At 35.3% G+C, this 14486-nt stretch overlaps 1 protein-coding gene across 6 annotated transcripts in view; it reads left to right on the top strand.

Moving 5' to 3' along the window:
- Cdk14 (cyclin dependent kinase 14) overlaps positions 1 to 14486 on the top strand; it is a 617491-nt gene that overhangs the window by 287562 nt on the left and 315443 nt on the right. For all 6 annotated transcript variants that reach the window (XM_021242623.2, XM_087204731.1, XM_087204728.1 and 3 more), the window contains one exon: positions 361 to 423. In XM_021242623.2, coding sequence (XP_021098282.1) covers positions 361 to 423 — 63 coding nt within the window. The remainder of the gene's footprint in view (positions 1 to 360; positions 424 to 14486) is intronic.

Below are 14486 nucleotides of genomic sequence, written 5' to 3'. Positions count from 1 at the left end.
CTTGCATTTACACTTGGAAAATATGTGATAATTAAAGTTGTAATTGGATTGGTTAGATTTTGTGTGTTAACATATAGGGACATGTATTCACTGTGAAAGAGTTGGTTAACAAATTATGGGCATGTGTTCCTCTTAATACATAGACATATTTAACATAAAACCTAGAGGTAAAGATGATTCATCTGTGGTTAAACATGGGGATATGAGAACATGCAACTGCATGCACTAAAAAAAATATGTACTTGTCTTGGATTTGCTTTGTTCAGAAGGTAATGGTGACTTTGAAGTCATTAGGAAGTATTGATTCATCGTGTTATAGCCTGAGGGATATTAATACATTCTCCTTTTTTTTCCTTCTAGCACACTGATTTATGTCAGTACATGGACAAGCACCCCGGGGGGCTCCATCCAGATAATGTGAAGGTATGAAAAGAATTTTGAAGCCCAGATTTAGCATTCTTTATGTGCCTTTTTTGAGCCTAGTATCTCTATTGTACCTTAAATTTAAAAAAAATTTCTGTATAAAGTGAAATAATATCTGAGTAAACCATAGTCTATACCTCAGTCTCATTGGTGGAAATTGTATTTTAATATTAAATATGTTTACTGGAAGATTTTTGATTAAATCTTATCCTGTTTTTAGTTCATGGAGAAACATTTGCCAATAATGAGTGAGTTACACTGAACCCTGTTTTAACCTTGTGCCCAGGAGAGAGGAGCACAGTAGCTTTAACTTAGAACCCCATAGTGTAGTACCAGTTGATTTCAATATGAAGTGTTGAGATAATCCAAAACAGTGTCAGTGGGTTCACTGGGCATGATTTTTCTTTTTTTCAGTTGTTTTCCCCTGGTAAGGGGAATGAACCCAGGGCCTCACATGTGCTAGGCAAGCGCTTACACTGATCTCCAGCTTCTTAATTTTTCATTTGTATGTATATGTAAGATGCCGCAGTTCCACTTTCTACTGCTCTTTTTCATTTTTGTTTTTTTTTTTTTTTTTGGCACTGGGGATTGAATTCGGGTCCTTGCGCTTGCGCAGCAGGCGGCGAAACCACTGAGCTAAATCCCCGGCCCTTTTTCATTTTTTTAGTAGAAATTTAATGACTGTATGTCAAACAAACTAACTTTTTCTAATATTTAACCTAATGATCATTTTGGGAAAATTTTCCAGAACCTCAATCTTAAAAACAGGAAATTTCTTAGTGTATGTCAGGGAATTTAAAGATACCAAAGGTATATCAGAAGACTTACTGATGTGCTTGCATTTTGTAATTCAAATGGCTACATTCCATGATCCTGAGAACCAATTTAATATCGTGGATCATTTGAAGTAAAATTATTTGTTTCCATTTTCTCTCTTTATTACCTATATATACCACTCTTTGAAACATGGTGTATTTTTTGTTTTGTACTTCCCCTTTTCTTGAATAGGTTTGTTCACACATGTATGTATTTTGTCTTGATAGGAATATGTTTTATAAGTTCCTTTTTTTCACTTAAAATGTATCCTAGATATCCTTTAAAATCAGTACTATACATGACTATGTAGCTCAGTCTTTCTAATAACTGTATGTTACTTCTAATATCAATAAAGCAGAATTTTTGACAGTTTCTTATTCATAGATTTTTGGGTTCTTTCCAGAATGTTGCTATTATCAATGATTATAGAGACAATATTAGTATAAAACAACTATACTCTTTATTTCTCTGGGTATGTAGTTAATGGATTAAGACAGAGGCATGGTATCTATATTAGTAAGACTGTTTTCCTCTACTCTTACTGAAATCAGTGATTTTAATTTTTGCATTCTGAAAAGAATGGAATGTCTTTTATGTTGTCGTTTGACTACTGAGGATATTAAGCACTTCTTCATGTTTTTTACCACTTGTAATTCTGCTTTTCTAAATTGCCTTTTCTTATACATTACTCACTTATACATTTCCCATTGTCCTATTGTTTTTTATTTTTCTTAATAAATTGTAGGTGCTTTTTAATATTTGTGACATTATGGTTTTTATGATTAGCAGTTTATGATATACAATTTAAAAATACAGAAACTTGGACCAAAATTTTAAAATAAATAATTGAATCGATATTATGCCTAATAGTCTGTTGATTTTTCATATATCTCCTTTTTGTTGTTTTTAATAATAGATTTTCTTTGTTCAGCTTAATTCAAGAATTTATAATGTATTTATTTTTTGTAAAAATATATTTCTGTTAACAGACGAAAATTGTTTTATTAATTTGGTCCATGTTCAAGTCTCGTTCTAAATGTTGCTATCATAGCATGGAAATAATTTTGATCTTTTTATATGTAAAAAGCCTCAGATTCTCTCTTGCATACATTCACATGTATTCTTTTTAGGGTTCATTGTCAGCAGTACAATACTGCTTATTCCTGTTTTTCTCTCTTGCCCTGGGACTCTCTTGAGAGCCCAGCTGATAAGGACTTTAGCTCTGGGGCGCCTAAAGGTCTACAAGCTATAGTAGAAATCAGCAAGTATTCCAAGTTACCCTTGACCTCTCAACTTAAAATCAGCAGTAGGATTGAGATTAAAGAACCAGCTCTGTCTTTTCAAAGACATGACATTGCTGGGTTTTATTTATTGTCCGTGTTCAGTTTTCTCATCAACCCTATGTGTGTTCTTAGGTATTGGCAAGTATTGGTGGAGAATTTTGTCAGAAAAACAAAGAAAGCAAGCTCATTCTACAAAGCACTGCTGTGTTCCCTGTGTTATTGGTGGCTTTTGTTGCATTTTTACTGTGTATTCTGCTTCTTCCATTACATTTTATTTTTTCTCATCTCTGAAACTATGTTTCAGCATCTCATAGCCAAGTTTCAGGTGCTTTCCTTTACCTCATAGGCATTCATCATACTTCAGATACTTAATGTTTGTTAGCTTTTCCAAGCCCAGATTACACTGTTGCATTAAACAGGTTTAACATGGGAGAGTTGCTGCCTTTGAGGACATGATGAGAAACTTTCTGATGAATGAGACGTGTAGTCAGCATAAAAATAATGTTAAAGGAATTAGATGTGACACCTACAATGAACCTAGGGTTGTATACAGGAGGGATTTTTTTTTCCACCCTCAAGTTGTCTAACATGGTCACAGATTGATGCCCCATCTACCTCTACCTCTACCTCTATCTCTATAGCTATATGTCTAAGGATATAAATATATAGAACATATCTCTGTATCTCTACATCTGAATCTACATATTTTCCCCCAAAAGAATGTGATGCAGTTTACCTCATGGTATATCTTTTTCAAGAACTGAAAGGGAGCAACATATACTGATGTATGAGTATCTTTTTCCTCCTGGCTAGTGAAATATTTGGCTCTGTGAGGATTTTCCAGCATCTTCTGGACTACCTCAATTCTCGGAATGTTTAAGAGTTCAAAAAATAATCATCTAGAAGATCTTAAAACTAAATTCTACAGCAGAGTCATCTAGGAAGAGTGTGTGTGTGTGCGTGTGTGTGTGTGTGTGTGTGTGTGTGAGTCGGGGGGGAGTGTATCCTCTCCCCGTCTTCCTGAATCAAAATCAGATTTTAAGGGCCAGAGATTTAGCTCAGTGGTTCTGGTGCCTCCCTCACAAGTGCAAGGTCCTGAGTTCGATCCCTGGTACTCCCCCCAAAAAATCAGATTTTAAAATCTCTTGGGATAGGAAGTGTGCATTTGTCCAGGGGTCTCCCAGGACCCACCGTCTTCTGTTACTTCCCCTGTAGCCCTGCAAGTTTTCCCACTCTCCAGCACCCTCCCTCCCAGCCTGGGAAACCTGTACCTCATGACAGTGGGCCTGGCCTGTCGCTGTCCCATAACCTGCAGCCTATCCACCTCCACTGCTTCCCACTCTGCAGGCAGGGGAGGAAAAGTAAGTTCTCTGCAGCTTTTTACAACTGCCTAGAGTAAGAAGCAGGCAGTGCGCACGTGGGAGAGAGAGTAAGGGCCAGGGCCTGGCCAGGGCACATCCCAGGAAAGGTGCCAGACCTCAAGGTAGAGAGTGCAAGAGTCTCCTCCAGATAATCTTATCATTCTGGGAAAACAGACTTGCAGTGTCCTGGTAACTATAGTGAAGCCCCAGCCAGCAAATGAGTAACTTACAGGAGCTCTGAGTAGGCAAATTTGCTTGTATTGATTTGATACAGAAAAAGAGACGGAAACTCTCCTCTCCCCGCGCTTTTGTTATGCTCTTGGAGATTGAACCCAAGGCAGAGCTGCATCCTCAGACCGTTTGTGCTTTCTATTTTGAGACAGGGTCTCACTAGGTCCCTGAGTTGCAATCTCCTTCCCTCAGCCTCCCACAGTGCTAGAATTACAGGTGTGTGGCACCATGCTTGGCTCAGAAAATTGAAAGTACGTTGCCATTAGTAGTCTCAGAGAGCTAAATGGAGGTAGTCTATCTATAAAACAAGGATAGTATATTATATCTTATTTTATTTTTTAGTACATGTTTCCAGTACATAATTACATCCTCTCATGGTGAGTGGGAACATGTGAATGACTCAGTTTTTTTCTGTTTTTTTAGCCCTTCCCCTCACTCTCTGCCCTGTTCCTTCATCACTTAATTCCTTTCCCATATGAGAAAGATTACCTTCCTACTTTTTATTGTCTATTTTATTCTATTTATTTTGAGGAAGGTTATCTCATATAAGAAAAATGGTTCAGGTTTATTTCACTTAACATTATGGTCTCAAGGTGCATCCATTTTCCTACAAATGACTCGTTTATCCTTCTTTATTGCAGAATAGTACTCCATTGTATATAAATACCACATTTTCTTTATTCATTCTTCTGTGGCTGGGCATAAAGGTTGTGTCCAAGATTTAGCTATTAAGAATTGTTCTGCTATAAAGACAGATGTGCATGTATCCCTGTAATATGATGATGTTAACTCTTGAGACGATATCTAGAAGGGGAATAGCTGGGTCAAATAGAATTTCTCATTTTAGTTTTTTGAGGAATCACCATACTGATATCCACAGTGGTTGTACTAGTTTACCAACAATGGAGAAGGGATCCTTTTTCTCTGAAGCCACACCAGAATTTGTTCTTGCTTGATTTCTTGATGATGACCATTCTGGAGTAAAATGGAGTCTTAATCTCGTTTTAATTTGCATTTCTCTAATAACCAGAGATGGTGAACATTTTTTCATGTATTTATTGGCCGTTTGTACTTCTTCTGAGAATGGTTTGATCATTTCACTTGCCCATTTTTTGACTGGTTTGTTTATTTTGGGGATGGGGCTAATATTTGTGAGTTCTTTATATATTCTAAATATTAGCCATTTGTCAGAGGAATAGGTGAAAAACATTTTTTTCCATTCTGTAGGTTATCTTTCTACCGTGCTGGTTTCCTTTTCTGTGCAGAAGCATCTTAGTTTAAAATGATCCTATTTGTTGATTCTTGGTACTATTTCTTCTGTCATGGAGGTTCTGCTCAGAAAGTCCTTGCCTACGCCTATGACTTCAACAGTTTTACCTATTTTATCTTCCGGAACATTGTGTTTCTGTTTTCACATTTAGATCATTGATCCATTTTGATTTTAGTTTAGTATAAGGTGAGAGATATGGGTCTTATTTCAGTCTTCTGCAGGTAGATAGCCGGTTTTCCCAGAACCTTTTGTTAAAGAGGCTATTTTTCTCCAGTATAAATTTTTGGGTGCTTTGTCAAAGATCAGATAGCTGAATGTGCCTGGTGTTATTTCTGCATCCTCTGTTCCTTTGATCCTCATGTCTGTTTTTGTGCCAACATCATGCTGTTTTTGTCACTGTATCTTCAAATCTGGGTTTGTGATAACTCCTGATTTTCTTGTTACCCAAAATTGCCATTCTGAGTCTCTTCTGGTTCCATATGAATGTTAGGATTGTTTTCTCTAGTTCTATGAGGAATGTTGGTATTTTGATTGTGATTGCATTACATCTCTATATCAGTTTTGGAAGTATGGTCATTTTGACTTTATTGGTTTGGCCTATCCAGCAACAGGGGATATCTTTCCATTTTTTGATGTCCTATTGGATCTCCTACACTAGAGAGTAGTGTAGTTGTCATTGTAGAGGTCTTTTATTTCTTTGTTTAGGTTAATTCCTAAGTGTTTAATTTTTCCTGATACCATTGTGAACGGTATTCTTTCCTAATTTCTTTGTCCGTGAGTTTGTTATTCATATACAAAAACACTACTAATTTTTTGTGTTGATGTTTTTATCCTGCTTCATTGTTGAGTTTGGCTATTAATTGTAGGAGTGGTTTGGTGGCATTTTTTGGATCTTCTATATAAAGGATAATGTCATCTCCAAATAATGATAATTTGACTTCTTCCTTTCCCATACATATCCCTTTTATATCTTTTTATTTTCCAATTGTTCTTGCTGATATTTCAAATACTGAGTTGAACAGAAGTGGTGATAATGGACATTCTTGTTTTGTTCCTGATTTTAGAGGGAAAGTTTTCATTTAATATGATGTTAGTAGTAGGTTTGTCATAAGTGGCTTTCATCAGTTTGAGATAGGGTTGTTCTATACCTGTTTTCTTTAGTGTTTTTATCATGAACAGATGTTGGATTTTGTCAAAGGCTTTTCCACGTCTATAGAGGTGATCGCGTGATTTTTGTCCTTGCTTCCATTTATGTCGCATGTTACGTATATTGATTCTTGTATGTTGAATCTTCCTCACATCCCTAAGATGAAGCCTGCTTGGTTGTCATGTTGCATGTTCTTTTTGATAATTTGTTCCATTCTGTTTGCCATTATCTTGTTGAGGATTTTTGCATTGAAATGGTGTGTCTACAATACTCTTATTTTTTTTGGTTGGATCCTTATCTAGATTTGGAATCAGGGTAATGCTAACTTCCAGAAATGACTTTGGAAGTACTTCATCCCTTTTAATTTCTTTAAAGATTTTGAAGAGTATTGATTTTGGATCTTCCCTGAAGTTCTTGTAGAATTCATCAGTGAATCCATCTACACACACAGGACTACATAGAGGAAAAAAACAACACATAAAATAGCTTGATTGTTACTGACAGCAGGAAAAACAAAATTTTATGCAAGGGAGAAATTTTCTTAAACTTCAAGACTCATCTGTAAATAACAATTATATAATAAAAATAATGTAAACATTGAATGTTGACATAATTAAAAACAAAACAAACATCTTTAAAGTGATCCTGCGGTAGCCAAAGCCATTACAGGACCAGCACTCTGGAGTTGTGATCCATTCTGGCTCCTCATTTCAGAGAACATACATGTCAGGGTATTGAGATTAAGGAAATTGTTAAAGAGCTTTTTTACTCTTTGTCCAGTGGTCTTTCCCCCACACCACGTGATTTATGCATTAAATTACTGTAATTAGCTTGATTATTTGTGACTTTATTGGTACTAGGTACATAGAATTCTCACAATTTTCATGTTGAAGAGGATAGTGATACCATGTCTGTGAGTATGAAAAATTAAAAATTGATGCAGTTTATTAATGCCTTGTGCTTTGGCATCTGAACTGTAGAGCCTGGAAGCAGACAGCTCTTATTATCATGTTGGCTATGGGAGGCCACTTACCTAATTATACATTGGCTTTTCCTCACTGTGTGTCTGCTCAGAGAAAGGCATTCTTCCAGGGTTCCATTTGGGATCTGCACCACAGATGAAATTTTTCTCCAAGAAGTCTGAGTATGACATAGTGGTGTCCCATGGGTATTTCTGTTTGATGTATTAACATATTTTTTCATGTGGTGATATTTATTATCACTTAAATCTATGAATACAAAATGAAGAACATAAGAATAATAGTTACTAAGTTAACAGCTGTTCATAATACCATGCTAGATATTAATTAAAAGAAAACTAATTGAGCTAAAATAAGACACTGTACTAGTTCTACATAAATTTAAAGAAATACAAATATCAGGTGAAATAAGCTTTTATCTTTAGAAGAGCATGTCCTTCTAATAACTCTGAAGCTAAACACTTTATAGATCATTAAGTGATCAAAATATAAGAAATACTGAATATTATGGTGAACATGGAAAAGCACAGTAATCAGAGCCCTTTGCTTCTAAATCCGCCAATTTCCTCTTACTATCATTAGAATGCAGCCTGACAACCTATAAAAACATTTTAAACATTTATCTGTGATTTTACAAGTGTACATTTTTCTTTGTATTTCACATATAGTTTATTATAAAAATATACCATGCACCTAAGGATTGATGAGATTACTTGTATAGAATTTCAAGTATTACAAAGTAGTGTATTATAGAACAATAGAGAAGAAAAAGAACAACTGGAATATCATATAACTCCTATTTCATATATAACATGGAGTATCTAAGTTAATTTTGTACTAATTTCCAGCAAAACATCTGTGAAAATATTATCATTTTGATGAAAATTCCTTACAAGTACTGAAATGGACTCTAAAGCAAAAGAAGTCAATGCTAACTTAATTTCTGCAATCACATTGCTGCTTTAATTGCCTACAGAATGTGTCTATTATCAATATGTCATTATGCAATAAATATTCATTAACTAATGGTTTGTTTCTAAGTATTATATCTATTTTTGACAAATGAATTAATTACTTAGAAGGCAATTTAAAACCTGAGCCAAAAGCCTAAGGACATTGGCCTTGTTATAAATATTTATAATGACTAAAGGCATATCCACCAATGTCTAGAACATCATAATTGGTATGTAGAAAACTGGTTAGAATTTTTTTGGTAGAGTCATTTTGTATGTCTTATAAGTATTTACACTGAATTGTATTTGGTTTTGGCTGTCATAGTTTAGTTGAATGCTGAACTTGTATTACTTTGCAATTTTGTAATTCTCAGTGATTTGCAGATTGAGCATTGAATTTTCAAAAAATTACTGTAACAGTCTATATTTCCTCCTTTATTCCATTTTAGTTCAGTATTTAAAAATTGATAAGCATGAGAGATAGAAAATTAAGATTCATGAAAAAGAAAAGATTAATTGATGCTGTCTCCAACTGATACCCAAAGAAGTACATGGTTTTTTTTGGGTTTTTTTTGGTACTGGGGATCGAACTCGGGACCTTGCACTTGCGAGGCAGGTGCCGGAACCACTGAACTAAATCCCCGGCCCAAAAGGACATGTAGGACATGTTTGAATCTTACCTGCCATAAGATTGAACCTTCCTGTGTTTCTGTGTGGTGTACTTCCATTTCTATGGCATGAAGATTTTGCTAGAAGACTTCCTACAAAACCACACTTGCCATTTTTCTGGAATAATTGTAAATGACCGAAATAATTTTGAACTCTCTGCTTATGTTTTTTGAACTATCTGATATCCTGCTGTCATAAAGTGGACCTTTGTTTTTATTTTAAAAGATAAACTAATTAATGCAGATGTTAGGTTTATTAGGGTTGAGAAGTTTCTATTTTTCTTCATTCTCCAGAGAACACGCAGGTGTGTAACAGATAGAATAATGTTATGCCAAATTAAGGTGCTCTTACACAGATGGCATTGAGAATCGATTCCTAAGTGGGACTTTCAAATGTTCAAATAGAAAATCAAATGACACTTGATTTTCTCCATGTTCTTCATTAGGGCTCTCATTTAACTCATGATGATGTCTTATGCATTACCATGAATATTATGGAGCCTTTCATAATTCTGTATTTTAGAAAATATGATTATTTCATGAGGTCATTAAAGTGCTTTTAAAAATTCGATACCCAGTGTCAACCACCTGTCCAGGCTTCTTCTGAACGTTTCTCTCTTATTTTCATTATTACAAAATAATTTTCCATGTCTAGAAAGTGGAGGATTAATGATAAGATAAAAATTAAATATCATATATCAGTTCATACTGTGTTGGACATTTGGGGGTGAATTTTTGGTAGAGGATGTGTGGTCAGCATTCAGTTGTTTAGAATATGTCTTTTGTATTCTTGACATCATCCACTGATAAGCTTGTTAAAAATTTAGATCCAACAGAGGAATCAAAGCAGCTAATTAAGCAGTGCACTCTTCCCTAGGAGTACTTTAAAACCCAGATTGAAAAGAAACCACTCCAAGGAATGATGAAATGCAGGCAGTTACTACAAGTATGTTATATGATGCTTTAGTTGTAGCATGGGAGTGCTCATTTTGGGGAATACCCATTGAGCATAAGGGCAACACCATCTTGGGCTTCATGCTTCCAGCCAGCTTATCCACCTTGCCTTTGTCCAGTCTAAGATGGGTCCTGTGTGATACACCTGTGGATGTATGATTACCAGGAAAGATATGATGCCCTAGGAGGAAGATCAGCACATGGCACAGATTATATACACTACAGGGGAATTCTTTTGATTGTTTTAGATAGGCATAGCTTTTATGTAAGTAGCTACTAGTAGAACTCAGAAGTATTTTCTTCTCAAAGTATAAATTCTTACTACTTCATGCCTCAAGGATCACAGAAACTGCAAGCGATTATTTTCTCAAGACCTTCCCATGTACCTGATTTCTTTTTTTCAAGCTATTCTTCTTCAGAAAACTATTGTCTGTAGGAAGAGCATGTTAATGTTCTACAATCTTAGAGGTGTCTGTCACTTGTTGCATGATTTAGAAATTATGAAATATGTCATGTATCTCAGAGCCTGCAGGGTGTGAAACAATGAAGCAGATACTAAAAAAGGGTGGGAAAGTGGGAAACCACGCTCCCTTTGCTATTCTGATTTTCTAAGAGCCAGGCCTATAAGAAGTACATTGCATAAAAGTACACATGAATGCCCTGATGCCCTTTTTTGAGTACTTGTGTCTTACACCATCTCAGTAGCACACTAATACTTCCAAGTATGTTCAAAACAATACATAAATTATACCATAATGTTGAATAGTTAGGTTTATTTCAATCTTCTTTATATATCTGAATAAACTTATAAGTATTTTATAAAAATTCACACATTAAATTTTAGTGTTGCTTTGTAAAATGCAAAGTGGCTGTGTATCAGATGCATTATATCACAAGCTAGGATTTAAGATTTAAATCTCTACTGTATTTTGAAACTCAATTAAAAAGTATGACTCATGATTGGATTTTAAAAATTGAAGATCTAGTATTGCAATAAAACTTATCTGATACATACTATAAAATATTTTGATATTTATTAGCTATATCAGGGACTCAAAGTTTCTAATTATTATTTTAGAAAATTGGATATATGGCTAATTTTATGTTTGTGAAGCCATAAGTTTTTACATAATGAGGGTATTAAATCTAGAACGTATTATTTGAAGTGTCACATTTTGTAACCTTGGACTCACAGTGTGTATCTGCATTAATCCAGCAGTATGCATACTTTTGGGGTTGTAGTACTCTTAATTGTAGTGTCAGAGTAGACGAAGGTGTGTTCATTTATCAGTACTGCCTCTTACTTGATCTTCTGCATCCCTTTTACCAATTCATTGAATTTCTCTGAGCTTTTATTCCTTTGTCTATGTAATAGGGAAAATAATGACTGCCTGGGAGGTAGGTGTTATAAGGATTGAATTATCTAACAAATATAAAATACCAAGCACAATGTCTATCATACTCAGCCTTCAATAAATGGTAGATATTATAGTTTTTAGATTTACATAGACTCTTCAATGTTTATTATTCATAAAATTACAGAATGGCATAAACTTACAATGTAAATGGCTATAGGCATCTAAAACACAAATAGTTATTTTCAGGGTGACCAACCTAAGATACAGAGATATTAATATAGCCATGAGCTGACAGAAAAGCAGCTTGGCTGTCATATAAGAAATTACTGAAATGCTGTTGGGGAGGGGGCCATTTCTAATAGCTCTTATTAGAGGACTTATTAGTCTCCTATGATCCTTAAGAAACCCTGGATATCCCTTATAGGAAGTTATTCATGCCTTGAAAATTTGCAGATGTTCTCTGTGATATGACCTCATATCAAGTGAACTGCATATATTAACCCACATATTTCTGATCATTCATAGGACCTATGACTCTAGACATTGATTAGGCATCTGACCTCACATCTTAGACACTGGTGTCATGGATTGGTTATAAAGCTTTTTGCTCACTGTAAGTGTCAGTGATTTTCTAAGCAATAAATACAACATATTAAATCCAACAGTATGTGGTATTTACCAACTACTTTTAAACTTATGATAAAATACCTCATCTTAATACTTTCACTGACTTAAAGTTTATAGAGTTTCAAAAGGCAATATATGACATATTAAGGGTTACTCCCAAGAAATATATGCCCTGGCACTGAGTGTGTATGCTTCTTCCTTAGCAGGTGGCAAGATAGCCAGGCTAAAGATAGATCTACTACTGACAAGTGCCACTGGTCATCACATCATTGCATTTTAAGCCATTTTCTCCTTGGCATTTTCATTGCAGAAATTGAACATACTCAAACTAGAATGTAAATCTTCAGTGATACACTGATGGATTTAGAGGAGTCTTTTTTTCAATAAAGATCGAGTGGAATATCCAGAGGTAACAGAGTGTTTTTAGGAAGACCTTATGGTTACTAAATTAGGAAGATGGGGAGATGGTTTCGGATATAATGTATCTACTTAAGTGCACAAGGCTACCTTCTGCCACATTACTTCTCCCCAAGAAGATTTTAAATAGCAAAAACAGAAATTCAAGAATCATGTGTTCATTATAACATATCCTAATTGAGGCTTTTACAAACTTGAAACCACTTAATAATAGAAGTGTCTTGATTATTTGGGTGTATAGCCATACTCATCCATTCATTTAGTAAGCACCAGCCTCATTTAAAATAATTAGGTGTGATGAAAAGTTCATAGGCACTGTGTGACTATTGATGACTTTGAGTGAGATTCTGTTTTCTTAGTCTTACTTTAGCTTTAGTTTTCTCATTTGTTTAAAAGAAAAAAAATGGGCAGAGTTAGAGATAGAAAAGATTAAGTAATATAAATAAAAGTACTAGGAATAGGATTTAAATTAGACTAAGCTTTTAGTTAGTATTTGTCAGTCTCTTATGTTCTTTTCAGTACCTGAAACTCAATTGATATTTATGGACTTCTGATAGCAAACCTGAGTCTTACTCTTTGTCTGTGTAGTTCTGTCTTTGGTGGGCCTTCTTGTTTTCATTGTCCTCTGGTTTTTCATAGAAGGTCAAGTATAGCTTGCTGTGTTATAGTGTGGCTTTCTCAGTAATTGAACTGGGAAAGTCAGGTACTTGCTTGCTTGTCTAGAGGAAGACAATCCAAGCCTTGAGTTCTCTATTCCCTAAGAGTGGTGCATGGTGCACTCCAGCTCATGCAGTAACCCAGGGTTCTGAGTCATCCTTATTGCTGTGCTGCTAACCGCATTAAAATATGGCCTGTGAAACACCTCTAATTTGTTAACGAATTCAGTGGCCTTTTATTGTCCTGTTTCTACCATAACTTTTGTGATGATGAGTACTAGTTTCATAGATTTATATATTCTTACATTTAACTTGTGAATTTATATTATACCCACTCGCTTGATCTCCTTAATATTTTCCCTTAGAATAGCGAGAATAGCAAGAAGTTTATCATATCATCCTTTCAACTTTTGTGTCTAGTGAATGCTTGATTCAGTTTCCTTAAGATTTTTACATGTAATGAATTCTGTCTTCAGAATGGCAAGTTTCCTGGTTCCTTGTCTTCTCACAGGCTATTGTTTCTTTGATGGCAGAACCAGTTCTAATACATTGTTGTCAGATCCTCCTTCCTTTGTGCCTATGGTACTCATTGCCTTTAGGGTACAGATATCTCTAAGTGGCACTCAACCCTGTGTGTGGCTGTTAGACCTAAAGCCCTGTGAGCTCCTTGCGTCCAGAGACCACATCTTCTATCTTTTCTAGCATCTTTTCATCCCGCTTGTATAACAGCACCTGACACATGTGGCTGCCACTGTATAAATCCCCATGAATTAATTCTATTGAGATTTGCTCTGACTTAACTTTCTGCATTGCTCAAAAACTAAACATATGTTTTGAGCTTTGTCACGTTTGCTCTTTGTGTGCACTTACAACTGAAGTGTGTAGTCATATCCTTTTCTAATACTGATTTTCCTAATCTCCCTTAGCATGATACCCTATTTGAATAGCTTCTGGATTAGCATGAGGATTATATATTTTCATTAATTAGTAAAAGTATTAAAGGAAGAGCCTTTTGGTATTGTTTGATATGTCCACTTCTGCCCTTACCTTCTAGAGAATCTAATTCTAGGGTTTCACATTTGTTGTATTTTTGAATCCAGATCTCTCTAAGTTCAGTTGAGTAATCCCACTAGTGGTATAGGAGTTACACACCCAATTGCTGCAGGTAATTATGACGCACAGTCTATGGGAGGTATGGTAAATACTATGCTGTGATAGACATGTGCAGAGTGTACACTGGTGCACTGAGGAGGAGCACCTCACAGAGACCAGTGAGGAGTAGGGTGAGGGCCTGGAGAGGGATCAAGAAAGGCTGCGGGGAGGATCAAGTCCTGACGAGCCA

This window comes from Heterocephalus glaber, unplaced genomic scaffold, assembly GCF_053883595.1.
Source record: "Heterocephalus glaber isolate CG9 unplaced genomic scaffold, H.glaber_assembly_v1.0 deba00000546, whole genome shotgun sequence".
NCBI classification, from domain to species: Eukaryota; Metazoa; Chordata; class Mammalia; order Rodentia; family Bathyergidae; genus Heterocephalus; species Heterocephalus glaber.
Note: the sequence above shows the minus strand (reverse complement) of the source record. Positions and strands in the feature narration are given on the sequence as shown.